Here is a 14,695-nt window from a genome sequence, read left to right on the forward strand (position 1 = left end):
ACAAAATGGTTCCTCTCCATCAAGTGGTGTGTGTGGAAGAGGTTTTTTTTTTCATCCACCTTTTCAAAATCAAAATCATCAACACTTATGTGGATATCAAATGTACAAACAGGATGAGTATTTATGACTCAGAAAGGACGAATGATTTTTTGAGTTTTTTTAATGAGGTGCCTCATCGACTTTTTACGAACCCACAATGCAGAAATACGGTACTAACGCTGCACATGAGCTCATGAGGAAGAGCGTTTTTATTATTTTGCTTGCGCTCAACTACTTCACTGTGCTCCAGAAGCAAGCCGCAGTAGACCCCCTCCAGCAGCAGCAGATGCGGCCTCAAGACTTCACTGATCTGTTTTGCTGAGCCATGACAGTTGCGACAAAAAAGCAGTCATGAAAGTTCACTTTATAATGTCATTTACACCTTAGCAGATGTTTAGAAATGATTGCTTGCAGCAATTTAGCAGCAGTAGCCCGGAGGGAAGACTTTAACTCATCATTGGAGAGAGTCCACCAAACAGGAGAAAAAAAACATGCATCAGACTCCGAGAATCAGGCTAATGAACATTCAACTCTTTTTCTGTCGTATGAATTGCACAAATAGATATGAGGGTGTGCATCTCCCCAATAAAAGACAATTCCTATCTCAATAGAAGGCGGTGACATGATTCGATTTTAGAGTGGAACGATTCTATTCGGTTCGACTTATGGTACAGCTCATTTTGAGAGGATATGATGCACTGAGTTTCTTGTTGTCATTTGGCATAAATATGAATTAACTTGTTAGCATTGTCATTGTGGTGTTCCTTTCAAAGATGTATCCCTCCAAAAAAGGGCGATTCAAGATCTATATCTATATTTTCAATTTTCAAATGGAATGATGCAATTTTTCATTCTGTGCACTTGGATCTTTAAAATCTAAACCAAGTTTCCGATTAAAATCTTTTTTTTTGTTACATACACACACACACACAGACACACACACTTATGCAGCATTGATTGCATCGCATTGTGAAGCTAGGATCGGTTTACGTTTCTCATCGTGGTAATTTAATTTGGATCTATGGAAGCTCTCAGTTTCCTGGCCTGATTGCTGGGAAGATCTCGCTTCATTTCACCTCTCCGTTGAGGCGGCGCTGTATAAATAGACACACTTAAAATAGTGTTTGTCTCTCAGAGGAGCTTCTCAAGAGAGGACCAATGACCACATTTCCAACAATGAGATATAGGCCAGACTGTTACTGGGCTGGATTGGATATGTGGAATCCCTTCACTTTTGAAGTAGAGTGTTATTTTATGACTGAAATAGTCTCAAACATCTTTTTGGGGGAAGTGGGGAGGAGGGAGGGGAATAAGAATTTTTCCTCCTGCTGACGAACCTTCGATTTGTTGTTATGATCCATTTACTCCGACAGCCCTCATCTGCTCTTACTGTGTCTGTGTGTGTGTGTGCGCGCGTGTGTGTGCGTGCGAATGACAGCTTTGATAGTTTGTGTGTGAGCCGACAAACTTCATCCCCTGCCTGAGTTCTCGAGTTGTCCCAATTATGTTGTTCGCGCACAGACATGTTTTCCCTGCAGACATTTGTGTTTTCAAGGTGCTAATGAATCATGACTACTTTTCCTTCCATAACTGTGAGAAAATAAGTTGCAGCTCGTCAGGTTGAACCTCTGCTATACAGCAAAATTGTTGGACAGTATTTGGAACATTCCCATTTGGAAATACAGTAGTCACTACCGGTGCTCGAAAACACCGCAACGGTCGGATTTGCACTATATTAGCATCGTGGTCCCTATTCGTGCACCATCCCCCAACTGTTAAAATGATCTCTACCTGGGTACATCATGACGATAATTTCATTGTGATCTTGGGGCATTAGCCACTAAACTAGTTGTGCACCCATCATCAACACATTATCAGGTGAGGTTTCCATTTCACATTCCACTTAGCGAGCAGCCACAGATGCACGACTGTCTTCTCCTCATCGTATTATGGCATACGCAGTCTTTGCCTCACCATTCGATATCTCTTTTGGGTGAGTTTGGTCAATAAAATGCAGGTGCACAGCTATAGATAGTGGTGTCTCAAATGATCCTTAAAGGGGAACTAAACTCAAACAGAACCAGAATGTGAAAATGCATGATTAATGTTGTGTTTGTGGAATAAGAAACACTGATCCTGAGCTCACTGTCGGTTTGACGCGAGCACATGAGTGCTGAATAAACAACATCGGGGTATGTTCCTCAGTGACTCAAGTGATTGTTGCACTGCCAGGTTACATGTGCTGCTTAACTGGCGGAAAGGGGCAAAAGGAAATGAGACAACACATGGTGGAGTAAAATGGCAGCTGAAAAGAGTCCAACCCAAATGGCGTTTTTTTTTTTTTATGTGTGTCCTTTGAGTGGTGAAGCACTTCAAGCAGTAAGGACTTGCTTGCAATTGTCATCTGATTAAAACCTCGTCTATTTTTACATCTCCAGGCAGTCAAAGTCCTCTTTCAAATAGAGTACTTTAAGGACAAGATGCTTGTGAATCAAAAAAAAAAGTTATTCGATTGAACTGATGACGCTGTTTGATCCGTTGGATAAGCTTTCCTCCAAAACAGGTTTTGTCAACATTTCGAGGAAAATAAATTGCCATGGTAGTATGAATATTGAATACATGAGACAGTTCATTTGGCACGTATGATAGTATCCCCTGAGGTCCTCAGTTTGACGGCACATTGTAAACATCAAACTATCTTTTTAGACTGAAAATCAAATATCAAAGAGTTGTCAAACAATGAGGACCTTCCAGAATGAATGGTTCCGGATTTAGTCTTATTAGTGCGTTTAATGAAGTTAATTTGTAGGCCAAGGTGAAAGATCTCATTATCCTTCATCATTAGAGGTCTCGTCTAAGATGTGGATCCCTACTTCTTGCAGTCTCCATGGCAATAAAGGTAGCTAATGCAGGGAAATCAACCCCTCATTTCAACCTTTTTGAAGTTGATTAAAAACATGAATCTCCTTCGTAGATATCCTACAGAGCAGCGACCAATCCGTGGTATCCCGCGTCGCCGCAAGTCCATTGCGATAGGTCCTCACACAAGACCCTTAACATGCCAAGTGGTTAAAAAACAAAAGTTATCGATGGTGCGTGGATGTTTCCCATTGCACTCATTTCTCCCATTTCTCTTGAATTATCACCTACTTGCCCAACATTTTCTCCCTTCCAGACAAGCGCATCTGTCCGTTCGAAAAAACTTGATGTGGGGATTCATTCTGTTGAGATGAAAGCCATCAGACACAGACAGACCCCTTATAACATGCAGCGCTATGTCCGCTGACTGAAGGGCACATTGCTCACATTTCAAATGGAGAATTCAATTAAAAAGTTTAGTCAACTTTAACTTTCTGGCTCATGAGTGAATGAGTTTTTATTGACAAGATTCTACCCGGTGAATACTTTTTTTCTTTTGTATCAACAACATGTGAATCCGAAAAAGCTGAATAAAGCAGAATAAATTGACAGAGAATGAAAAATGAATGGGAGACTTTAAAAAATGAAAACAAAATAATGGTGAATTATGGTATAAACATAACACTGTATTTGTTGGTGGTATGCAAATTTCAGTTTCTTTGGTACATGTCAAACTGACAATTGACGTTGCTCCCCGTGATGTTATTCAGTGTTACCAGGCATTAGTGTCTGAGCACCCTATATTTAGCAGTTGTTCCAATTCCCAACTCACAATGCAATAATTCATTCAATTAAATGGCATATGAGTGTATGCTACCAATTCTAATCAATTGTGCATATTCATCACATTTCAAAGCTTTGCTAGACATCATTTTATAGACTATTATGGTGATTAATTATTATTCGTATGCTTGACAAAGGGATTGCAAGTAAAAAAGCTGGTAAAGCTGTGTTGCTAGTGGTTTTCAGAACATATTCTCTGCCACAATTAATTGTATCTAAAAAAGCCTCACAAAAAATGGTACTGCATGACAAATCCCCTTTTTCCTTCTCCTCGTCCTCCTCCTACTCTTCCTCCTCCTCCTCATTGTGAAGTCACACAGGCCTCAATACAATCAGGCCAAGTGACAGAATGAATGCCAGTTTACATTTGATTCCGTAAAGTTCCGGAATAATCCAGGACAGAGGTGGACCCCACAAATGTAGACCGAGAAGAAAATAATCTTACAGAGAAGAAAAAAAATGCTAACAGAGAAAAAAAAAATCCATAAAAGCGACAAAGTACAAATCAGATCCCCTAACGAACAAAGCCAGAAGTCAATACGTAACATCCAAAGAAATCATGAAAAGAAAAGAAAATCCAATTGTGAGAAAGAATGAGCAACACAAAATTAACAAGAACACTACCAACAACACAAGACAAACCACGGCATGGACATAACAGCATGAGAAAGACTCGACCATCTAGATAATAATCATGGACGGCGACCGAGGCAAATAATCCGATGGTAAATTGTCAGTGCGGCAGTCCTGAAGTAGTCCACTGATGGTAATACATGACAGGTGAAGGAAAACACCTTTAACTCCCACCCGAAACAGAAACCAAAAGCAAGCAGGAACATGACAGACTCTCACATATATGTGGAACAAGAAGAAAAATGCATTCATTTAAAATGACTGTCACATTATTGGGAGGGGGAAAAAAAATAATTTCAAGCAAATTTATGGTTCAATTTTAGTTGCCGTGGCAGAAGGTCAGCAAATACAACCATCAATCAGTAAAACTTTTGCAACTTTTTTTTTTAATGAGCTGTGTGTGTGAAACTTGCAAAATGCATGTCAGCGGGTGGTATAACCACAATGTTTCTGCTGTATACATGACAATTGATGCAATATTTCCATCCATCCATCCATTTTCTACAGCTCTTATTGATGTTAAATCTAATGCTTGGTTTTCTATTAAATTCAATGTAAGACGTCTTCCTTCAAATGTGGATCTCAAAATTCTTGTCTCCTTATGCAACATGACCTTTTGAGGGCCAACTCGGTCCCCCGTGAGTTTGCGCTATTTTAACCTGGGATTTCCTACGAGCGAGTGGAATGTGTGGGCGACTCTTTTTTTTTTCAGATGAGAGGTGCAGGGTCATGTGTGGATGCGTGGGAGCAACAGGACGCTGTTGGGTTCTAAGTATACCCACTCATGCACAATATCCAAAATTGTGACTCAGAGAACTCTAACCAAACTAGATCTGGAACAGTTCTCATTTTATTAAAACACAATTATATTTTAGTAAAATCCCTAATCTACGTCAATTGTTAGTACAGAAAATGTTGAAGGCGTTTTTTGTACAGTGAAGAAGAAAAAAACATTTTATTCCACTAGTCTACATCCAGATGAATCCGCTTGTACGAGTCCTTAACACCATCTAGCGGTCACTTAATTTGGCTGGCACACAGAAATTAATCTGCTACATTTTAATTTCAAATGTCTTGCTTTTTCAGTAAGAATCACCGCAGAATTGAAATATATGAAGTAAAACACATGTATTTTTAAATTATCTGCCGTGTAATTTACCTATGAAGATGAGTGAATTGAATTTAAACTGTCACGTTGTGCCCGAAGCGATAAAATGATTGCTTCGTGCACAACAAGATAATGAGGTGGATCCCCGAAATAGCAGACAGAGAAAAGATGGTCCGAGAACAAATGAGTTTTAATACAAACACAAAATACCCGTCCGGGAGCAACAAACAGAAAACGCTGGTCAAAATCAGGACCAGGAATAAAAGGAAGTAACAGAAAACGCTTGCGAGAAAATGGCAAGGAATATAGTTGGTAACAATAGGAATTGACAATAGTGGATTAAACGACGCGCAATCACAGTCACAAGGCTACACGGCAACGAATAGATTTGGGCAATAATCGAGAGATTTGGCACGGCGTTGAATACTCCGGCAGTAAGTCAACTGCCCGAGCACAAAGATAAAGCCTGTGTAATCAGACCTTGATGGGTGACAGGTGTGTCGGCGGTAGGCAGGAAAAGCCTGCCCCCTGCTGGCAAACACGGGACGTGACATAAACAGCAAAACCCAGGAGACAGTTACCATGAGAACAGTACACAGAAACCCGCCGAAGCCTTGCTTGTTTTCTAATTTCTGATTTTCCCGATATTTTTCTCTCGTTGCAAAAGTTAAGGAGTTTCTTCACCGTACAGCAGGTTGGGTTCAAATCATTTTGAAGCAATGTTGTGCCGCCGTGTTCAACCGTGTGAGCGTTGTGACGTGTAATCGAAATGTGACCAAGATAACGCAAGACTTAATGCGTTGATGATTTCGTAAACGTTTGCTTGATCATCCATTTTTCATCTGTCAAATTAGGCGCATCTTTTCCGATTCATGCAAATCATTTTCTGTTTTTGTAACAGATTTTGTTCAACTCCATCCATCTGAATAATTATTATTAGTCGTAGTAGTAGTAGAAGAAGAAGCAGTCACGGTAGTAATATTATTAGCATAACCCCCAAATATTTGCATGGATTCTGTTTATTGAACTTGAGATTTATTTTGATCATGTTTAAGCTGTATAAAAATAATCTGTCTTTCCAAAACAACTTATTGATGACAACAATGTATGCATTGTATTCCCTAGGTTCCCCTGGTGGGATTCAATAATGTATTTTTTTTTCTTCACAAACTCCAGTGGGCAATAATGCATCAAAATGGGATATTTTGCAAGCAGTATTTAACAACAGTTTGCAAAAATATTAGACGCCCTTAGCTTAGTTTGATGCCGTTTCATTTCTAGCCTTGTACAAACTATTCAATCATCCTTTTTCTGTACTGCTTATCCTCACTAGATCACCGGTGAACTGGACCCTATCCCAGCTGACCTGGGGCGAGAGACTGGGTACACCCTGGACCAGTCGCCAACCAATAGCCGATATTGCTAAATTATAATCAGTTTGAAATATCTGTGGCTACATGCCATCGTCACAATCCAGTAAGTTTGGGGCAAAACATTCAATATTGAATTCACAACAAAAGCACATTGCATTTTTTTTTTCAACAGCAAAAGTTGCTGAGATTTCCTCAGACAGTCTCCTATCGGAACAGAACAGTGTCACCAAATTCAGCAAAGCAGGTACACTGGTGTATGTGTCTTGTGGTTCACACAGAAAAATAAATACAAAAAAGGTTTGTCCAGATATTTTCTGCACTGTATTGTATGTCTGTAGATGTGAGGAGGAGAAGGGTGAGGAAGGAGCCATTCAACTTACCAGATGGGAAAAGCATTCTTCTCCAAAGTTCGGTTGAAAAAGATGACCGACAAAAGGCGTGTGTCTATTTGTGCATGCAATTGTTCAGTTTTATACCTTGTTACTTATCTTGTTCTCCGTGCACAGGAGATGCACAACTTCCTGCCTCTCCCACTTCACGAGAAGAAAAATTACTCTGCTCGAATGATGGCTGAGCAGAAGAAAGAGCTTTTCGGGCATCTGAAGGAGGAGGACGAAGAGGAGCCGGAAAAAGACAAAGTGAAGACGCTGAGGCAAGCCAAGAGGAAGCCAACACTCCCAAAACAAACACCCGCAAGACATCAGCTGAAGACTAATTTGTTGAAACAAAGTAAGTGGAAACCGATTAGAAATGACAACTTTACTACATCTTCACAACTCACATTTGAATTCATTTACTTATGTGTCTTATTTATTCCTAGCAAACATAGTGAGAGAATGTAAACATGACTTAATCTCCATGGAGCGGCAGAAGGCAGTGTTGGAGGTAAATAAGTGCAAGAAGTACACTTATAGTTTGGTAAGAGCTACGGTGGCAGCGATGATAGCATGTTGTTTAAAAAACAAAATTGATAAAATGGTGACACGGAGATGACGAATGCCGCGTCCTCAGTGCCTCTTCCGCTGCCACCACTCTTGCCTTTACGGGTGTCAGACTGTGCAGAGAACTGCTGTGCAGCCGCAATTATAGCGGAAATTTACGATTGAAGCGGCTGCCCAGCATAAATACACTTCAGAATGATTTGTACATTTTAAACCGAGATTTGTTCAAGAATTAAACGTGTATTTCACTGTCCTCACTTTGCCGTCATGTGGAGTCAGTCACCTTAAACAATCCTCCCTCCCACCTCCCCTTTTCCTCAGATATCGCTGATGACAAAAAGATCGGAGATTTGCAAGATGAACAAAGCTATCACCAAAGAGGAGAGACGCCTGAGGGAGTTGGAGGAGGTCATTGAGAAGGACAATCAGAGCTTTGCGGCGTTCCTGAGGGAGAATGAGAAGAAGTCTTTGGAGGCCCAAACATTGTAAAAACAATCAAGATACACGACTATTCACAAAAAGTTCGGGTTAGGTGAAATTGCAGGATGAACCTAAAATGCACTTGAACCTTTACAGGCAAACTGAAATTGACTGTTGCTGACTGAAGGTTGTTTCTGTTGTCAGTTTTGAACGAGAGGTTAAGTCCAAAGAGGAGAAAACGGCTGAGATCCAGAAGTTGACTTCTGAAATAGCAACGATAAGAAGGTTACCCTTTTTTGCTGTATATTAAAAAACAACAACAACAACTCGGTGTGTTTATGGTAGTCTGAAAATATATGCATCTAAATCGAGTCTTCTCTGATTAGTGAAGTTGGCAACTATGAAGAAATCCTCCAAGAGTACAAGAGATACAGGGAGCTTCTCTTTCAGCTGTCTCCTCCAGAGTGGCAAGAGGCCCAGAGGGCAAAGCTTCTCACCAATGTCCATCTGGATAAGAACCCTGACGAGGACTCAACTTTCAAGCAAAGTAAAAATAAAATACCTCTCAATACGCAACGATGCGACCAAAAGACAAATTAAATAGGTGACTACAGCAACATCTTTATTGCGCTTGGGGGGGGGGGGGTTGTTCTATTGTGCACACAGAACAGGAAAGCAACATTGCAGGTGCCCAGCCCAAACAGTTCTCTGCAGAGAGCGCCAGGTCTTCATCACACACAGTGTTCCACATACCATTACTTCTAAAAAAAAAGTGATTTTTATTTTGTTTTTTTTTATAAACATTCTTTCCGAAATATTTTCTTTAGGACTACAAAAGAGTATGAAGCAGATAGCGACTGTACAGAAATTGAGGTCAGTTTTATTGAAATTAACTGTGGTGTACTGTTCTACTCATTTACAATGTTGCATCCATGCAGGATAATCCGGAGTTGTACTTCACTGATCCCAAGCAACTTATTGAGCTGATGACAGAGCTAACTGAGCAGAATTTATCCTTGATCAAGAACTCTACGAGGGCCGAGGAGACACTGGAGGAGCTCACACAGTCTATGGAGGAAGTCAGGAATAGGACGTAAGCATAAGCATTCTGGTCATTGGTCTAAAAAGCTTCCCATTGATTACGGCCTTATCTTTATCTTAGAAGATATTTCACATTTTAAAATAGCTTCCAGGTGTCTGTAAATCAATTCTGTCACGTTATTTAATCAAAATACAAGAATTAAGAAATATATTTCCTTACTTGCAAAACCTATCCAGAATTTTTACCACCCCTAGCGAGTGGACCCATATCCCCACCCACACAGGCACTGTTAGATAACGCTAATCTCTGCTAACACTGCAACTTCAATAACGTACTTCTTGGTTTGGACATGATGTTGCTTCCGACACTTCTTCAAAGCAGACACTTACACCTCAGAAGTCAAAGTCAAGACCCGAGGGCTACATCCGGCCCACCAAATCATTTTATGTGGCCCACGAAAGCAGTTCATTTGTCAACTTCCATGATGCTTGCTAAAAATCTGTACCGAAATGTCAAATTGTAACGTGTAACGAATAAACTTGAGCTTTTACAATAATTTTGTTACCCTGTTAACACTCACTCAAACAATAATTGAACAAAATATACAGTACCGGTAGTTGATTGGACTAATTTCAAAACTGGTAATCTATCAATTTGTTGTGTACAAGTAATAATATATAAACATTTATTTCGCTTCACTGCTGTAACGGCCCACCAAGGGAAGATGTAAATCCAAAGTGGCCCGCGACAAAAATGAGTTTGACACCCCCGACTTACACATTGTGGAAATTTTGGCCAGCTTATCTGCCAAACCATTGGCTGAGAAACACTGTGCGTTTTTCTTTTATAATTATTAAATTAGCTCCACTGTCACAAAAATGCAGAATAGTTCGCTCATTCACACATTTTTAGAAATGTGAAGATGGCAAACGATTTACATGGTAGCTTATTTTCACTTTTGCTTGCTGGGCAGGCATTCCAGAGATCCAACTATTTGTGTGCCGGTATATATTTAATGGCGAAATGAAGACACAAATATTCTTTACAACATGTTCTGTAGCCACACTAGTCTAAACATGGTATTCTGATTGTTATTGCATTTGTGGAATATGAATTATGCAGTAAATCCACCCATTTTTGTGCATGGATAAAAATTTGTGCTTCTTGCTGCTTAATAATTCTATGAAGGGAATGCTATCCCTTACAAAAAAGTAGTATGTGTGAAGTATACTCGTATGTAAGTATATAAGGTATACCGTTTCATCCTAAATCAGAAGAAATTAAGTAAATAAAGTAAGAGTATACTCTTTCTGTCTGTATACAAGCCAAGCATACTTATGTGAAGTTTATAAAAATATAATACTGTGTTTTCAAAGTACACTTATATAGTATACTGCCTCCAATTTAGTAGTAAAAGTTTACTTATACAGTAGTATACTTGAATAAACTACTTTCTGCTAAGGGGTGTTTAGGCTGGTGTGGGCTTCTAGAGCATATTGGTGTAAATAACATTTTTGCCTTGACTTCAACCTTAAAAGTCAATTTTATGTAATATGTCCTTTTTAAGTGAAAAGGAGAAGGAGCTTCTGACCCAGCAAATAGACGAGATGAACAAGCAAATTGAGGAAGAGAAAACAAGAGCATCAAAGCTGAAAAAGAAGGTTCAGCTCCATGTCTTGCTGAACACAGAAGATGAGGTGAGGAAATTGAAGTATTTTTTGCCGCATTTTGTGGGATGTGGAGTCAGAAATCACGGGACATTTCTCCACAACAGAAAAAAACTTTTGTTCTGACTAATTTTAGCGCTATGTTTTTGGCAAAACTGAGTTCATTGCTCTCACAAGTCTTTTGCTTCATCTAGGACCTCGTTTAGTACAGCTCACTCTACATCCAGGAAAACGAGTATTAATGCAATGCTGTATTCTGGACAGTCTTTCAGTTTTGTGCTCTTTTTATGTCCAAGATGTTCGTTCATAAGGCCTTAAAAAAATCAAAATCTTAAAAAAAAAAACTACCGAAACACTTTTTTTAGATCCTTAATTCTTCAAGTTCCCTGCTGATTTCATACCAAAGTCCAATTGCACATATTTTACTGGGTTTTTCTTTTAATGTAAAAAAGCATCTTTTTGACCTGATTTAGACTATGGTGATTTTTTTATACATGTATGCCTCTGCACAGTCAATCCAATTCATACTTGTTACCATGCATCGCTGAGCTTCATTACGAATTGTAAAGCTCTGACTCACCATTGTGAGTGGCACACTCAGGTTGGATGGCCTTTGTTGGTGACCCGCAGCCTCATTCGCGAGCACACCTTCATCAGGCAATCCTTGGGCAGCCTCTCCCATATCTTTGTGTTTTTATCAGGCAGAGAAATACCAAACAGTATTTACTGGACAGAAATTGGGAGACTCCAGACCCTGAGCCTGGATCTCCTGCAGAATGACTTAAAGCTCAAGGAATTCGTGTCAGGGTTTGCGGAAGGTTCCGGACACCATTGGACTACAGAAACGGAGAATCCGAACAAATTGACAGAAACAAAGGTTACAAGACCGACAAAGCTCAACAAAAGACACTGTACACACAGGGAACAGTTAACAACCAAAAACGCTTGCAAAAGGCAAAGGGGTGCGGGGGTGGAGCAGAATATAAATGGAATGTTACATTTCTTGGATCTGCCCGCTTTGTCGCAGGATGACATGATGAGGGCGCTTGGGGAGAAGGTCTCAGAAGTGTACAGGTGCTGTGTGGGTGATGGGTCGAGCAGCCATAGTACCTTGGAGAAGCTGGCCAGCATTGAGAAGCAGATGTCTTTACTGCTGCACTGTCTTGAGGACATCCCCAAGGCAAGTTTGGAAACGATGCAAAAGATCAAAGACAGCGAGAGGAGGACCAGGTATGTCTTTTGTAAGTAACCTTGATCTGCAGCCATGCCTTGAACAAAATAGATATATGGATATAGTCTAGAAATTTACAATAAGTCAACTTGTTATTGTCACGACTTGAATACATTACACACAATCATGTTTTTTGGGTTCAATTACGTTTTTCTGAGGCAACGTGAAGAAAAGTTGAGATTGCAAAGAGAGAAACAAATAGAAAGGATGAAGAGGTACTTGGAGAGGTCCCTTTCTGACACCAAGAAAACAGTAAGTAAGAATTTTGCCATACATCTTTTTTTTTTAAATCTTTTTCACTAGTTATACCTTAACACATATTGTGTCAGTGGAATTATTGTGGAGTCATCCTTTGCTACATCGCAATTCACTTTTTGCAGGCTCAGTGAATCTTGGATTTTTTTTTTCCATTTTACTTATATTGCGGATTATTCGCTATGTCGCGGGACTTTGTGGTGATCAATTTCCCACACCAACAGTTACTGCAGACATACCATAAGTGTAAGCCAGGTGGGAAAAAAAGTGTTCTAAAAGACAGAGGTCATGCAAAGTTTGGGAACATTTCACACATGATGAAAGAATCTTAACGTGCCGATTGCTATGGATTAAGGTACACTGCTGCACGTCGACAGTGAAGTACCCTACCATTGCTAGTTAGAACAAATAGTTGACGGGTGATTGGAATAATGAGAGGATGGATCTGGCTGCTCTTTCAATCGCTTTTTTGAAGAATTGGGTAACAATATCCAAGAGACGCACGTTCTGAGTCACGCACATTTAACGTCACACATTTTAAAATGTAGAATGTAAGAATGGCAACTCCATTTGGATAAAACAATACCTTCCCCTCACATACATGTACATTGTGTTGATAGGCATGAAGCATTTGTCTGCTGCCACGTCAATCTAATCTGCCCGGGGCCCTCAGAATCAGTAGTTCCAGCTGATGTAAATTAAACTACGGTGGCATTGGGAATTTTTCTTCAACCAATCAGATTCAAATTCTAGCTTCCTGCTACAACAAAATCAGCATAGAGTATTTCTATCCACTGATTGGTTGGTCGGAGCAAGCCAAGTTTGAATAGCAAAAAATGCCTGTCTATTGTGATATGCACACATCAATACATTGAACAATCGTCATTTCCGATGAATAAAATATTTTATTTAATTCCTGTATGTTTTGTCTTGTTATTGTACTGTATAATTATTTGATTCTGAACGGCTACAGAAGATGGATACGTGGGAACGTTGCATGCGGTGTCTTCTATAATATTAGGTTTCTATCAATGCAATGAGATAGTGGTTGTATAAGGAGGTGGATTAAGTCAGGTAAATCCCCATCGAAAGCCCAGGCATCAAATGCAAGGCCCACGACTGACAATATCAGATGGTAAATGTTGCTTGAAATGCTCAATAAGTGAGATTTCATAAGACCATTGTTTCTGAGAATAAGACATAATTTAAGTTAAAACTGAGCTCTTCTCTTTCAGAATGGACGTAAACTAATGCCCAGATGCATCCCTACTGCTCAGAAGGTCACAGTCCAAAAAGTGCAAGGTGCTCCAACTGATGATGGCTTGAATGACTACTTCTTCACACCTTCAGATGGTATTGACTGAAGAACAAAACAGAAACTGTGCAATGCCTGATTTGACTGGAAAAAAATACTGAGCATTAGTAAAAATACATGCAGCTTAATCTTGCAGCACACTATCCGAGTCTCATTGTTGTGTGTGTGTGGGTGTGTGTGTGTGTGTGTGTGTGTGTGTGTGTGTGTGTGTGTGTGTGTGTGTGTGTGTGTGTGTGTGTGTGTGTGTGTGTGTGTGTGTGTGTGTGTGTGTGGTGGGGGCGAGTTGACCATGTTTGGGTTTGTAGACCGATATGGGTCTTGCACTAGTCTTTAGATTGATTGCAAAATAAATAATAAATATTTTCCTGATTATTATTCAAAGTGCAGTATTGTTAGTTTTGTGCAGTGCAAGTCTGTGGGAAAATTTAGTTTAAATTTAGTTTACTTAGTTCGATTCCTACAACAGTGATGTAAAGCAATACTAATAAGAGATATACAGTAATCATCAAATGTACAAAACAATACAATGCAAGACATCTTTATTTATACAATGCTTTCACAACAGCCGAGGCTGTAACAAAGCACTTTCCAGAACAGTTAACATAAAATAATAAACTATAACAGAACACATAACATAAAACATGGACAGGCATACAATCGTTACAACTACAGCATTCCTGCATCTGGCTTGAATGCCAATTGTGTGTAATCTAATATGGTACAGATGAAAATTGGTTTTCAGCCATAAAGGTCCTCTCTCTCTCTCTCTCTCTCTCTCTTTCTCTCTGTGATGACAATTAGTTTTTCACCAATGAAGTACGGGCAAACTTTGCAGAATATAATGTGCATATTTTTGTAATGTGGGGGAGAAGTGTGGAGAAAACCCATGCAAGAAGGAGAGAACACTCCACCTTTGAGTGGGAAGGCCTCAATTTCAATTCAGAACTTCAGAACTGTGAGGCAGATGTG

At 39.7% G+C, this 14,695-nt stretch overlaps 1 protein-coding gene across 2 annotated transcripts; it reads left to right on the forward strand.

Moving 5' to 3' along the window:
• Positions 1-6,031: 6,031 nt before the first annotated feature.
• Positions 6,032-13,954, forward strand: cfap100 (cilia and flagella associated protein 100). Of its 2 annotated transcripts, none has more exons than XR_007963793.1 (16): positions 6,032-6,176; positions 6,816-6,958; positions 7,028-7,099; positions 7,194-7,291; positions 7,362-7,584; positions 7,676-7,740; positions 8,118-8,281; positions 8,421-8,501; positions 8,603-8,763; positions 8,883-8,940; positions 9,044-9,089; positions 9,155-9,309; positions 10,826-10,955; positions 11,953-12,166; positions 12,315-12,408; positions 13,647-13,954. XR_007963793.1 is itself a non-coding variant. In XM_052074888.1 (16 exons), exons 2-16 carry the CDS (start codon positions 6,940-6,942, stop codon positions 13,773-13,775), a joined length of 1,698 nt encoding a protein of 565 aa, XP_051930848.1. In that variant the 5' UTR covers positions 6,032-6,176; positions 6,816-6,939; the 3' UTR covers positions 13,776-13,954. The 2 variants fall into 2 exon arrangements, 1 of the variants encoding a protein (XP_051930848.1); XM_052074888.1 differs by having other exon boundaries at positions 11,953-12,155.
• The last annotated feature ends 741 nt before the right edge of the window (positions 13,955-14,695 follow it).

Source organism: Hippocampus zosterae, chromosome 1 (genome assembly GCF_025434085.1).
Source record: "Hippocampus zosterae strain Florida chromosome 1, ASM2543408v3, whole genome shotgun sequence".
Taxonomy (NCBI): Eukaryota; Metazoa; Chordata; class Actinopteri; order Syngnathiformes; family Syngnathidae; genus Hippocampus; species Hippocampus zosterae.

Bases quoted from the DNA above. Each gene is read 5' to 3' on its own strand.
- cfap100 (XM_052074888.1), top strand. The intron at 8,502-8,602 runs GTTACCCTTTTT...TTCTCTGATTAG, and splicing joins GAAATAGCAACGATAAGAAG to TGAAGTTGGCAACTATGAAG. The intron at 12,409-13,646 runs GTAAGTAAGAAT...CTTCTCTTTCAG, and splicing joins TTTCTGACACCAAGAAAACA to AATGGACGTAAACTAATGCC.